The following is a 13,399-nucleotide window of genomic DNA, read 5'->3' on the forward strand; positions in this document are numbered from 1 at the left end:
CCCAAGAGCTATATAATAAGTGAACACAGGAGGGAAGTGTGTTGTCTGATGCATGGAGCCTGTTTACATGGAATTCACTTTCCATTTGTATGCAGCCTAGTTCTAGGCAAGCCTACCTCAACCCCAAATGCCAGTGTGTTGTTTGCTAGCCTAAGCAGATAGCTTTTGTCTCAGGTGTAGAAAGAACCCCATTTGTACACACCCTTTCTTTAACACCTTAAAGTCTAAGAATAATCATTAAAACAGGAGTTTATGGCTTTGTGTGTCGTTGCCCCAACAGCTCTTCCAGAGACCCCGGATCCTGTTTATCTGTGAGAACAGAGCCTTGTGGGGAGACTTTGGGTCTCTTTGTGAAATCTTATACTTTAGCTGTTGACGTTTGGACTTCATAAGTTACATGACTTTTGCCTTTCCTACATACATACCTTAGACCCGGTAGATCAATCAGTAAATTGAGTCGTAGTATGTGAAATTTTCTCTGAGTGGAGAAAGCAGCAAGCGCTCTGCTTGGAGAACATGGCTGCAATGTTTGGGGGCTTCCAAGATGAAGGGGTGTCCTCTCAGAGCAGAGGATGCAGAGCTGAAGAAGCCGAGCCCTCTCCATGGCCCCTCTTTCTCTGTGTCGCAGGTCCTCTGGAACATGTGCACCTGTCCCTCCCTTTTGTCACAACAAAGAACAAAGAGGTCAATGCAACTGCGGTGCTCTGGCCCAGCCAAGTGGGTACCCTCACTTACGTGTGGTGGTACGGAAACAACACAGAGGTGAGTTGACCCGGTGACCAGTGATAGAGGTGCGACTTACGCTTGCTGGAGCCAAACAGAATAAGATGGCTGATGGTTTCCAGTAAGAGCACAGCCTGAGCTTCAAGGACAGCAGGCCATCTGAACTCCAAACCCTCATCAGGTTAACACCATTCCCCCGCCTCCATCTCTCTCTAGCTCCCCCCATCTCTACTTTCTTCTCCAGTTTGGTCCTCTAGGTGAACATTCCATGATACAACTCCTAGCTGAGATGTCAGATTGAGGTTGCTATTTATCTGAAAATCATCACTCGAAAGAAATGAAGAATAAGGAGAAGAAAAAGAAGAAGAACTAAACAAAGTTTTTCTGGTTTTTTTCCACCTTAAATAATAAAACCATCTGACCTGAATAAGGGGAACTCATCAACCTGTCTGATAGCTAGGAAACCAACTGACCCAACCCCCCCCCCCGAATGTGGCTGTTAGTTACAAGGACTGGGCCGTCTATGGGGCCTCTAGTAATGGATCAGTATTTATCCCTAGTATACAAATGGAATTTGGGAGCCCATTCCACATAGAGGGATACTCTCTCAGCCTAGGCACATGACGGAGGGCCTAGGCTCTGCTCCAAATGATATGACAGACTTGGAAGACTCCCCATGGAAGGCCTCATCCTCCCTGGGGAGCAGAAATAGGATGGGCTGGAGTTTGGTGGGGGTGATAGGGGAGGATGGAAGGGCGAGGGAACTGGGATTGACAAGTAAAACAACCTGGTTCAACTTTAAATTAAAAAAGGGGAATAAAAGTAACACCAAAGTTTGGAAAGACTGTAGATGAGATCCCTCAGGGTGTTAGTGCTTTCCCTATTGCGAATTTTTAAACTGATCAAGAAAGAAAGAAAAGGAGTATTTGTGAGGAAATCAATTAAGGGAGGTCAGTAAACCATTATTTTTTTTTCTTTTTCGGACAGATTATCTGATTATATTATTGCACCAGTCTTCCAACACATTTTTGCTTTAGAATTCTGAAACCGTTATCCATTTAGTGCTGGTTTTCCTAGCAAGAACTTCCAGGAAATTGGTGATACTGCTGCTAACAGGATGATGTCACAGGTCACTCCTCTCTAACGAGAGCTCACTTCTGTTCCTGGGACAATATTATGCTCTATAAATAGTCTATCTTGAAGATGAATTCCAGAAAGCATAGAAATTCTCACTGCTTGTTAATACATTTGAGCCTTCTGGTCTTCATTTAGCCAGGTGGTTCATTGGATTAAAAGTTCTGCTCAGTAGGCAATGATGCAAGCAGAGACACATGTATCCTGCCAATGGGCAAGGCCCATCAGACTTATTGATTTCCCCAGTGCTGACTCAAGATGACACAGGGAGACAGGTGTTGCTTTCTAGGAGAGATGCAGAATCGCTGAAGGTCACCTCTGTGTTAGCCTTTCCCTGAACTTCAGCTGATGGAGGAGCATAGGATGAAGGACCGACCGGGATGAGCCTGTTTCCATTCAGCACATGGGGTGACAGTAGACAGGGCACTTTCAACTAAAGTTCAGACTCTTCCTTCATTCAATGTCCTTCTTTATTTCAGCCCTTGATCACCTTGGAGGGGAGCATATCCTTCAAGTTTACTTCTGAGGGAATGAATACCATCACAGTACAGGTCTCAGCTGGGAATGCCATCCTGCAAGACACAAAGACCATCGCAGTGTATGGTGAGTGCCCACCTTTGCTGATGAACCTCTGTCCTCATAGTCAGATATGATTGGCCCCATGTTGCTACCCCTAAACTAAGGATGACAGTACTCCAGAAAGAGCTAGGGTAGTCTTAGAGAATGTCCTTCGCTAGATGAGCCGTGGTCATGTATGCTCGAAGTTTCAGGTGCATGCAGGGAGATTCTTAGCTCCATATGTTTGGTAGGATAGACAACCTCATGGTGAGTAAGACTAACTAGAATTTTTCCCCTGGTGTTTGAGTGGCTAAAACCACTTGTTAGGAAATGGCTAATTAAGAGAGATTTTGTTTTTAAATTCCATTTTAAGAAAACCTTTCCATTATGCAATACTTTTAAACTCCTGCCAAGAATCTGTAATTGTTACAACAAAAAAGAAAAGCTATGACATCAACGACAACAACAACAAGCCCTCTACTAGACAAAGCAACAGAAACATCAGAGGCCAGGCATGGACTGGATAGCAGTTGGAGAAAGAGACCTATGATACAGGTTTTTTGATCAGCTGGGGAAACTGATATATTCAAGGTATTATATGAGATAAAAATTTACTGAAATGAAAAGGTAGGATTATTGCTTCAAAATGAGAGATTAAAAATAGTTTTTACAGATTGATCCCACTTTGGTAATATTTTCTCTCTATAATCATCAGTGGGATATGAACTAAGTGTTACCAGCAGAGATTAGAGATGCAAATTTTCATTAATAATATGAAAGTAGTACATATGTATCATGGGAAATTAAAGTTAAAAAACAAGATTTTAAAGCTAGATGAAGAATATACTCTCTGGAAAAGGAGAAAGAATGTGAAGGTGGGAGGGAGAAACAGAATATGGGAGAGAAATTTTTATGTTTTTTTTTTTCAAATATCAATTGAATCTAGTTCCGGATCAGTTGATCCCAATGATATAATGTAGGTCTAGACTGCCCTTTAGGGCACACTGCTCTTTCTTTCAATTCCTTGTTGTGCCAGCTTGACCTTCAAAACCAGAGAGCAATTTGTAAGCAACTTTGAACATGTCTGAAGATGAAAAGGCCTAAGGATATTGTTCTAGAAGCAAGCTGGCTTGGTGTTGGATGTCATGGTTTTGCCTTTCCTAACACTTCAGAGAGGTTTGATCAGCTTAGACAGCAAGAGGAAATAATCCTAGATATGAGGGATTCTCCACCTGAGGGACATACCGCATGGCCATGTATGGCGCGGAGAGCTGTTGATTCAGCTTCCTTACCTTTCTCCTTTCTATGTGTTGGGGATGCATTTAAACTTTGCAGAAACCCTAGCACAACAAGAGAAGAGATTATGATATTTGTAAATTTTCCCACATTGGTAACGGTTGGAATTGGGCTTCAATCCAAGCTCATCTAAGCCCTGGGCTCATGATCTGAAACTGCCCTGTGTACATCAGTTTCTTTTCAATTTCTGTGTCAAAATACTATGAAAATATTCTGGGCCACTTTTGCAGAGGACTAGAACCCACTGTGGCAGGGAGGGCATGGCAGCAGATGGAGGCTGCCTAATAATATCCATATCCAGGAAGCAGAGCAGATAGCACCAGACATAAGGTCAGACGATAAAATCCTCAAAACCCAGACAGTGGCATGTTCCCTCCCGTGAGGCCCCACCTTCTAAAACAGTGGTTCTCAAACTGTGGGTCACACTGAATGACCGCCTCACAGGGGTCACCTAAGGTCATCAGAGAACACAGATGTTTACAATATGATTCATTACAGGAGCAAAATTATACTTATGAAGTAGTACCAGAAAGAATTTTATGGCTGGGGTCACCACAACATGAGGGGTTGTAATAAAGGGTTGCTGTTCTAGGAAAGCTGAAAACTACTTGTTTAAAGTTTTCACAGCTTGGAAAACAGTGCTGCCAGTTGAGGACCAGTGTTCAAAAAATTAAATGAACACGTGCAGGTCATTTCACATTCACACCACGTGACTCTAAATAAACTTGACTCATGGATGCTCTTCCCCTCTAGATAGATCCCTCTTCCCCCTGGATGTCTCTTTGGTCAGGTGTGTGGATGACCTCCTTAGTAGAATCTCCCAGAGATTCTTAAATCTAGAAGTTCTCTGTGTTGTTCTTATCCAAACCATCATTTACTGCTTGGAAATTATGGACAGACATGGAAAATTACCGACTTAAAATCGTTCTGCTGCTTTGTGATAGTCCCATTAATAACAATGGTGTCGGTGACACAATCTAACATTGATGAAGCCTGTTCTAATCACCAGCATCTGTCCCAAGCACTTGAGATATATGAACTGCCTTATCAAATCCCGTGAACAGAATTAAGAGAGAAATCCTATAATTATCCCTGCCTTACAAATGAAAAAGCATGGCACATATATAATGAACAAACACAGCCTAAGAATTCTGTGTCTAGAAGGGTCATTTCCACACCAACTTCTCCATATTATGCTTTGGCCCCTACTCTCAGTCTCTTTAAAGGCATCTTTTAAAGTTAGAAGTGTGCAATCATCTATCCATCCATCTATCTACATACAATGGTGGATCCTCTATCCATACAAATATCTATCATCTTATTTACATAGTGGTGGATCATCTGTCTATCCATCCATCCATCCATCCATCATCTATTTACATACAGCAGGGGATCATCTATCTCTTCATTAACAGCATTAGTATAGCAGATAGCCCACTTTATATATCCCTCGTTCGTTTTCAATCAGACATGTTATCTAGGGAGTCACATACAGGTTTGAAATATTTTGTTTACTTTTTTGTTTGTTTGTTAGGACTGAACCAAGAGTGTCATACCTGTGGGGCAAGAGTTATCACTGAGCAATAGCCTCTGCCCAGTGTTTAGAAACTTTTAATGCATTGTGACTTCTAAAATAAAATTTACACTGGCTGGAGTTAAACAGGCAGCTTTGAACTCAACAGAAAAAATGAGGAGTAGGTTTTTTAATCCCGAGGCTAACTGGCAGAAGTGTACTGGAGAAGCTAATGGAGTATGTGGGGTCATTCCTGGCTTACGTCACTTAAAGCAACTACTGTCACTTAGGGAATTCAGTCTCCACTTTCCTACAGAGGCAGGGAGAGGACAGCTCTGTCTTTATTGGTTATGCCTCTATTTCAGAGAAATACCCCCTCCCATGGTCCTAGAGAAAACACATTTCTATGTTATTCAAGATTTACCTCTTAAAGTGTCAGAGACAGAATTGACAGCTGCAAGTTTTCTAGATTGAATACCCCAAGAGGCCAGCCACTACACCTAGAGGATACTTGTACAGAACTTGGCAAAATAGAGGGAGAGAAAAGACCACCATGTCAATCAGCAAGAGGAAAACTGTTTAGGCATGATGGAGGAAGACTGGTCTACCCAAGGCCCACAAACAGACTGGAGGGAAGGTACTCTAGCTTCTATTGTTTACTCTCAAATGCTCCAGGGCCCAGGTCTGCCTTTCCAAATGGTAAGTGTATCAGATGAACTCATCTACTTCAACGGCTTCAAAACATTTAATTGGCATTTTAGTTTTTGCACCCTCCTTCATGTATTTCTAAGCCAGTCAAACGTCACTTCATGCTAAGTGCTAATGAGGAAGTCCCAATATTTGTGTCCTTTCACTTGGCTAGACACCTTCCCTTGTCGATGAAGTCACTGCCCTGTGATGAGAGGTAAGGACAAAGTGAGAATGACATAAACCTCTGCCTTCAGAGTAAAGTCAGAACTCAGTGGGTGACTCTTTAATGGTGTCTTTTATCACTCCGAGAATTTATATCCTTGTAATTATTCTCCACCAGAAATGAATTAGTGATGTTCACATGGGTGACCAGTGACTCACAAAATTGTCACATTTTGAAAAACATATCTTTGGAACAATGCCACTGTCATAAATACACTTTTTTTTGAGAGAGAGAGCTTTCAAAGCTTGTGTTTGATAGCTCATTAGCAATGTTAGGAAATGCAGGAGTAGGCGGGCTTTCATGCTTTCTGGGTGCATAATAGGCATCACTGGTGTCACTTAACCCCCACTGAAGCACAAGGACATGCTTGAAACAAGGATTGATTGTCAAATCAGTAAATGCATGATAACAAAACCTTCGTGGAAATAGAATCCCTTGCACATTGAATACACATCCACAAAGCCCCAAGGCCAAGAGTGTGTGCTTGTGTGTGTGTGTGTGTGTGTGTGTGTGTGTGTGTGTGTGTGTGTCGTGTATGCCAATGAATATAAAGAAGACAAGAAATATCCGATGATGAAGTAAGTGGAGAGTGGGATGCTCTGTGTTTGGTGGTCAGAGCAGCCTCTCTGATGAGAGGCAGAGGGAAAGAACCAGCCCACTCTGTGATGTGGTCCAAGGAGAAACATCAGCTATGGAAAGTGGATGGCATCATGGAGAAGCAATGGGAAGGACAGCGCTCAGGAGTGTAAGGTATGCAGGCAGGGAAACCCTGCAGGATATGAGGTAGCAGAGATAGGTTGCGTAGTGGGATGCAAAAGACTATGTAAGGGAAATACATTTACTCTAAGTGCACTGTGGAGCAACTAGTCAATCAGGAGAGTACTGTGTTCTGCATATTCTGTGTGCCAGATACTATGAGATAAGGCTGTTGAAGACATACAGATACACCTTGATGATATATTCTGAAGCGCACGCCAGCCTGGGGTCTTAGTTTACTTTCTTGGGGCAGACGGCAGCTAATGACACAGTGTCGCAGCGTACTAAAGCTTACCCTTTCCTAGAGCACAGGGCTTCCTTTGCCAGTTGACTCCTGTCCCTCATGCCTTGGTGTAAATGTTCTCCATGCCTCCTCTGAGCCTCTCCTCATTTTATCCCAGAAAATTCCTCTGGTAACATCGCTGTTAGTTGAGTCATCATTCCACTTCCTGGAGGATCAAGACTGATTCAGGGACTATAGATAAAACAGAAATATCCCTGATGTTAGGAACAACATGAAATGCCATCCTATGAAACTTATGATCAAAACCCCCAACAATAGAACAATCACATTAATAAATATAGGTACATGATATCCTAATTACTATACCTTCATAAAATAAACGCATATGCTCAAGACAGTAGTATAATTTTAAAAAATGAAATGAAAATATTGATGACGAGGAAGAATGTTCAGTCAAGAAAGTTTTTAAATAGCTGTAGAATACATTTTTTGTAGGTACTGGAATGAGTGGGCATTCATATTAGGAGAATAAGATATGCATGTGTTCTGGCATCCTAACATTGCCATGTGTACAGGCCCTTGGATCATTTAACGTCTAGGATTTCAAAGCCTAGAGCTAGGGCTAATGGTCAAAGGCTACATATCTAGGTATGGTTCAGGGTCCATGGCCCCAATTTAGCAAAGGAGGAGTTAGAGAGATCACAGGGACAGGAAGGATAGTGACTTTGCCTTCTAGAAGGGTAAATATGCAGTATGTGAAAAATTTTGTATGAAAAACAGCATTCTGAATGCTTTGTGGAGTTATTGACATTGTAGTGATGGACTTACTGTTGTATCCACAGAGGAATTCCGCTCTCTTCGTTTGGCCTTTTCTCCAAACTTGGATGACTACAACCCGGACATCCCAGAATGGAGGAGGGACATCAGCCGAGTCATCAAGAAATCTCTGGTGGAAGTGAGTACAAGCATTACCTTCTGTCCATCAGACACAGTCTTTCCCTCTCTTTGAATGGCTTCATGGAGAGCAGACCCTTTACAAAGGAAGGAGAAGACAGAGCTGGAGCCCAAAGGATATATCAAATTGGTATCTTAATATTTACCATCCATATATACATGCCTGTCTTTATTATTGGTGTCCAGCTCTCAGAAACATATGGTCCTTGCCCCCTGTGAATCTCATTCCTCTTCAAGAGGGACGTGGACATCTGTGACAGTTATGCAGATGAGTTGGGGATTTTAGTGACTGTGCATAACCAAGGAGAACCCTAAGTGTCTGTCTTTAAGGGTGAGTGTAATTAACAAGAGTAGCACACAGCGCCAAGAGCACACGGTACAGGATGCCTACCATATTTCAGAGTCATCAGAATTCTTTTTTTTTTTTTGTTTTGTTTTGTTTTTTGTTTTTTGTTTTTTCACTTTCACAAAGTCCCATTTATTGTTGATCTTAGTGTCTGTACTAATGGTATTCTGTTCAGGAAGGCCTTTCCTATTCCAATGAATTCAAGGCTACTCCATACTTTCTCTTCTCCTCCTCCTTCTTCCTCTTCTTCTTCACCTTCTTCTTGTTGTTTATAAGTTTTATTTAAGTTAGAAACACTCTTATTTTACATATCAATCCCAGTTCTCTCTCCCTCCCATCATCCTTGATCTCATACCCCATCCTCTCCCCAGGGAGGGTGAGGCCTTTCATGGGGGATCATCAAAGTCTGTCATGTCATTTGGGATAGGACCTAGCCCCTCCCCACTCAGTGTATCTAGGCTAAGAGAGTATCCATCCATGGGAAATGGGCTCCCAAAGTCCAAGAGAAGCTGATTAGTATCTTTGTTTTGTAGAAAAAGCAGCTGAAATAACTCCCCCAGACTCATGAATAATAGGTGACAAAACTACAACCCTGAATTGAATGGCCTGCTTTTCATGTCCGGGGTTTTACGATGTAATCTGCCTATGCTCTCTGGAAGAGCAGCATGATGTGGATTATTCCTATGTGGGCACAAGTTGCTGAAGACTGGAAAGCACAGGCCCCTTCCCCATCTGCTTCACTTTCATCAGTGGGGCAAAGAGTGAGACTTCTACTCATGGGTTGATCAATGTAGTGGCAAACAAGGGAAATAAGAACTTTCACCACAATATGCTTATATTAGTTAAGATTTTCTAGACAAACAGAATTGATAGACTGAATATATTTAAAAGGGGATTTAGTAGAGTGGTTTATAGGCTGTGGTCCAGCTAGTCCATTGATGGCTGTCTCCCGACAGAAGGGCCCTCCTCAGATTCAATAGTTGTCCAGTCCATGAGACTAGATGTATCACCTGGTCTTCAATATGCCTTGGGATCCTAAAGAACTAGGTTTTAATATCAGTGAAGAATGCCATAGGAGCATGACAAATTAACTTGTTATTGAGAGCAATGGCAAGCAGGCAAAATGCAAAAGCTCCCTTCTTTCACGTCCTCCTTATTTAGGCTTCCAGCAAAAGGTGTGGCCCAGGTTTAGGGTGTGTCTTCCTCCCTTAACTGACCCAGATTTCAGGCAGATCTTCACAGCTTAAAATGGCCAAACATAGAGTGCTTCTTCCCATCTCAAGTGATCCAATTAAGCAAAATTCCTCACAGGTGTGCCTAGCTGCCTGGGTTTTAGTTGGTTACAGATGTAGTTAAGCTAACAACAAAGAGAAGCCATCATGTGTTCATAGCACAATAGGAAAGAAATATCAATATATCATTGCATATATTGTTTTCTATTCCTAATACATACTGGAGCTTTATGCAAAACAAAGATGCAGTAAAGACACTCAGATAATCTCTGATTAGGAAGGCAATGGCATAGGTTTCGTGTAAGGATACACCTCACTTGTGCCTTTATTGATACATATTAACACTGGACATGCTTCTGTTTTCTTGATACTTCACATCAGTTAACTGCATTTAGTAGCAAAAATAAGATGATATTATTTTATGCTCATTTCTACTTTATAGGTGAGGGAGTTCAGCAAGGAGGCAAAAGCCACGCAATTAAAAGTCAGGGTTTGATGTAAGACCTCAGATGTAGATTCTTAACTCCATGCAGTGTTATGTATTAGTATTCAGGCATCTGCACTGGCCTGTCCTTGGGTTCCAACAGGGTACACCCTCAGCTGCAGCACTAAGAGCACTCCTTGTGCAAATTCACTATGTTCCCCTTTAAAAGGGCCCAGCCCACTCCCATCCTCCTCTTTCTCTCCCCATCTGTCTATTTCTCTCCCTTTCTTTTTGCTGCTCTTTCCTCTTTCATGCTGCTCTTGTCCCTGGAGGCTTGTCTTCCCCTACTCCTTTCCCCTTTCTATGACCAAACCCTGCTTGAACTCTGTCACATGGCACCTTTCCCTCCTGCACCAGTTTTCCTAAATTACAACACTAATGTACTCTGCCCTTTGGTTTTTGCAATACAAACATGGATAAAGGGAATATTTGGGTGGAGAGCAAGGAATTGTTGGGTCCCTCTGAGTAAGTTCCATCTCACCTCTGTTACACTGCTCTTAGCAGCTACCACATTAATAGTTCCATATGCTAGTCACCAGCAGGCTCAATTGATCAACTACTGGCCCAAAAGAAATTAGCATCACCATCTTTGTCATTGCCTTCACCAACCTTTCTTAGATATCAAAGTATATCCAAGCAAGATAGCTTATCCCCTTCAATGAGCCCTTTCTCAGATTCTTAGTATACAATTTTCTAAGTACCTTGGTTCTCTGGAACTTGTGTGATTACCCCCAAGGAGTTCATCAGCAAAGCATCAACTCAGCGATGCTGAGATTTCTGAGGTGGCTTTCTATTCACACTCACATTCTCAGGATCATAAATTGTGAACCTCTACCTTACAACCAGCTTCCCAGTAGTCTATGCACACTGCTCATTAATACTTCCAGTCTGCTGTATGTAATAATAGCCAATTGGATGCAAAATGACTGTGTTGGATCACCATCTCTCAAGACAGGGTGGGAGTGATCTAGAGACAAGGAATAACTAGCACTCTTCAGTTTTCCCAAGAGGCAACTGATCTGTTCCTTTGTCACAATTTTTATTTCCCCCATCTTTGAGATCAGTAATTATACTTGGCCACTTCATTAAGTCCTAAGGGGCCTCATTAAGTGTGCTCCTCCAACAAGAAGGACAACTTGTGTCATCTTTGTCACAGTTTATTATGTTGCTATGTGATAGAGCTCTGTATAAAATTGGTTATTGTTTGTTTCTTCACCAAACTGGCTTTTGATATGGACATAACATAATGGAATCTTTGAATGAATTTGAGTCAGTAGATGATCCTTTTGCTTAAAAGGAAGATGTTTTTAACTTAATCTCAGAGTTTGAAACTTAGTAGACACATGAAACAGTATGTCATCAGCTGTAATCAGAATTATATTGTGGCATCGGGATAAAGGAATCACAGAAGACAAGTTATATTTATATGCTTACAGTTAGATCAAAGCTCACAGTATTACCAAACCCTTCCCAGATGATTTTGAGTCACTGCCTGCCCTTGCTGCAGTTTCTGTCTGCCCTAGGTCCTAAATACCTAGATCCCTATTTAGGGAGAGACATGCCTTAGCTGTCATAGTACTGAGGGATGCCTTGTTCTAATAGTCCTCAGAGTAGGTCATGCCAAGTAAATGTGAGTCTACAGAGTTATTTTTCACTCAATTTGAAGCACACCTAAAGAGCCAGTCTATCTCTTTATGAGATCTATTGATGCTCCCATTGGGTCCCCATGGCAGCCAAGCTCCCCCTGCCCATACCTGCTCCATTTCCTTCATCCTCATAGGAAATGAAGGGAAGATTTCTTCAACACACTATGGCCATTGAATCAGCTTCCCGAGGACCCCAACCTGTAATGTATCTTCACCTGAAAAGTGAGGCATATTCATGCTTCATGGGCTTATGGCAAGAAGCTGTACATAACATTGATAAATTACTCAGCAAAACCTCAGGGCAAATCAAAAGGCACTAATATATTGAATATACTGCTAATTTGGAAAAAGCAGTTAAGAAATAAGCATTGCAGTTGGAAATCATGAAAAAAAATCTACTAAAATATGTAGACTTTCCGATGACTTGTAGGAGATATGTAGAAACATACACGTAAAATAGATAAGAAAAACATTCTAAGAAGCATTGTCAGTGTGAACAAATACACCTACAAGAAAAGCTAAAATGTGGAGAAATTGTTTAGAACTCGCTAGAGCAATGGAACCCTGTGTGAGCTGTTGGTAATTGGTTTGGAAAGGAAGAGGGGAACCACTCCGTACAACTCCTTGAGCATATGCAGTAATGAGATTGGTTTCCAGCACTTTAGACAGGAGAAGATGGCTGAAGTTGGACTATGGGGGGGGGTGAATGTGAACAGAGTAACCTGCAACACTCTAGGCTTGTGACCTGAACAGATGACTTGAGATATCAACAGCAGATGGATATCCACAAGGAAGAATGAGATGATCCTTCATTCAGAGGGTGACAGGTTAAAGTCTCACATGTAACAGGAGGAAAAGAGGATGGCATATGTCAGAAGTGAATGGCTGTTGGTCCCAAACTAACATAACTGGGGAAAAAAGCCTACTTTTGATCACAGAAATGTAGAATAAAGATAGAAGAGTGATAATGAGAAGTTATTTTTCATATGACTATTAAAGTCCTAGTGAAACAAACACATGGTGTTTTGAGTGGTCATGAGGGGAAAAATTGATTTCTATAACCATCTAGGGAATGGGCTCAGAGTGAACCCTAGGTTATTAGTATGGACACAGATGATTAAACAAGGAAGGAAGAAGCTTTTGAATGCTATTTGAATATTTTATCTTTATTTCAATTTATATGAGTATGTATTAATTGTATATAGAGATCTTCATTGTGACTTCTTTTTCATACATGTATGTAATGTGTGCTGATCATTTTCATAACCTTTTAGCATTAGAATCCAGCAGAAATGCTTCATGTGCTCAGAGTCATCAGTTAGCAAGTCAGCTGTTACTCTTACAATTTTTCTAGTTAAGAAAATAGAATTATAGGCATAAAGAACTGAGTGAAGAATCGTGGATTGAGCCTGAATCAAACATTCCGACTCTGAACTTAACTGGTGACACAATGCTGCCCATTCTATCCCCTGCTGCTCTCAGTACCCAAGGCTCTGCTCCTGAGTCAACACTCTTCACATTCCAGTATGGCTTCTGCCTTTATCGGTGCCTAATACTTGCTTCTTTGTCATTATCCTTCATGGGACTCACCTGGTCTCTT

The 13,399-nt window shown here is 41.6% G+C and overlaps 1 protein-coding gene across 1 annotated transcript in view; it reads left to right on the forward strand.

Annotated features, from left to right (window-relative positions):
- Sorcs1 (sortilin related VPS10 domain containing receptor 1) overlaps positions 1 to 13,399 on the forward strand; it is a 505,553-nt gene that overhangs the window by 468,913 nt on the left and 23,241 nt on the right. Inside the window, exons 20-22 of the mRNA XM_051199684.1 lie at positions 629 to 762; positions 2,337 to 2,460; positions 7,980 to 8,092. Coding sequence (XP_051055641.1) covers positions 629 to 762; positions 2,337 to 2,460; positions 7,980 to 8,092 — 371 coding nt within the window. The remainder of the gene's footprint in view (positions 1 to 628; positions 763 to 2,336; positions 2,461 to 7,979; positions 8,093 to 13,399) is intronic.

The sequence above is a fragment of the Phodopus roborovskii genome, unplaced genomic scaffold (genome assembly GCF_943737965.1).
Source record: "Phodopus roborovskii unplaced genomic scaffold, PHOROB, whole genome shotgun sequence".
Taxonomy (NCBI): domain Eukaryota; kingdom Metazoa; phylum Chordata; class Mammalia; order Rodentia; family Cricetidae; genus Phodopus; species Phodopus roborovskii.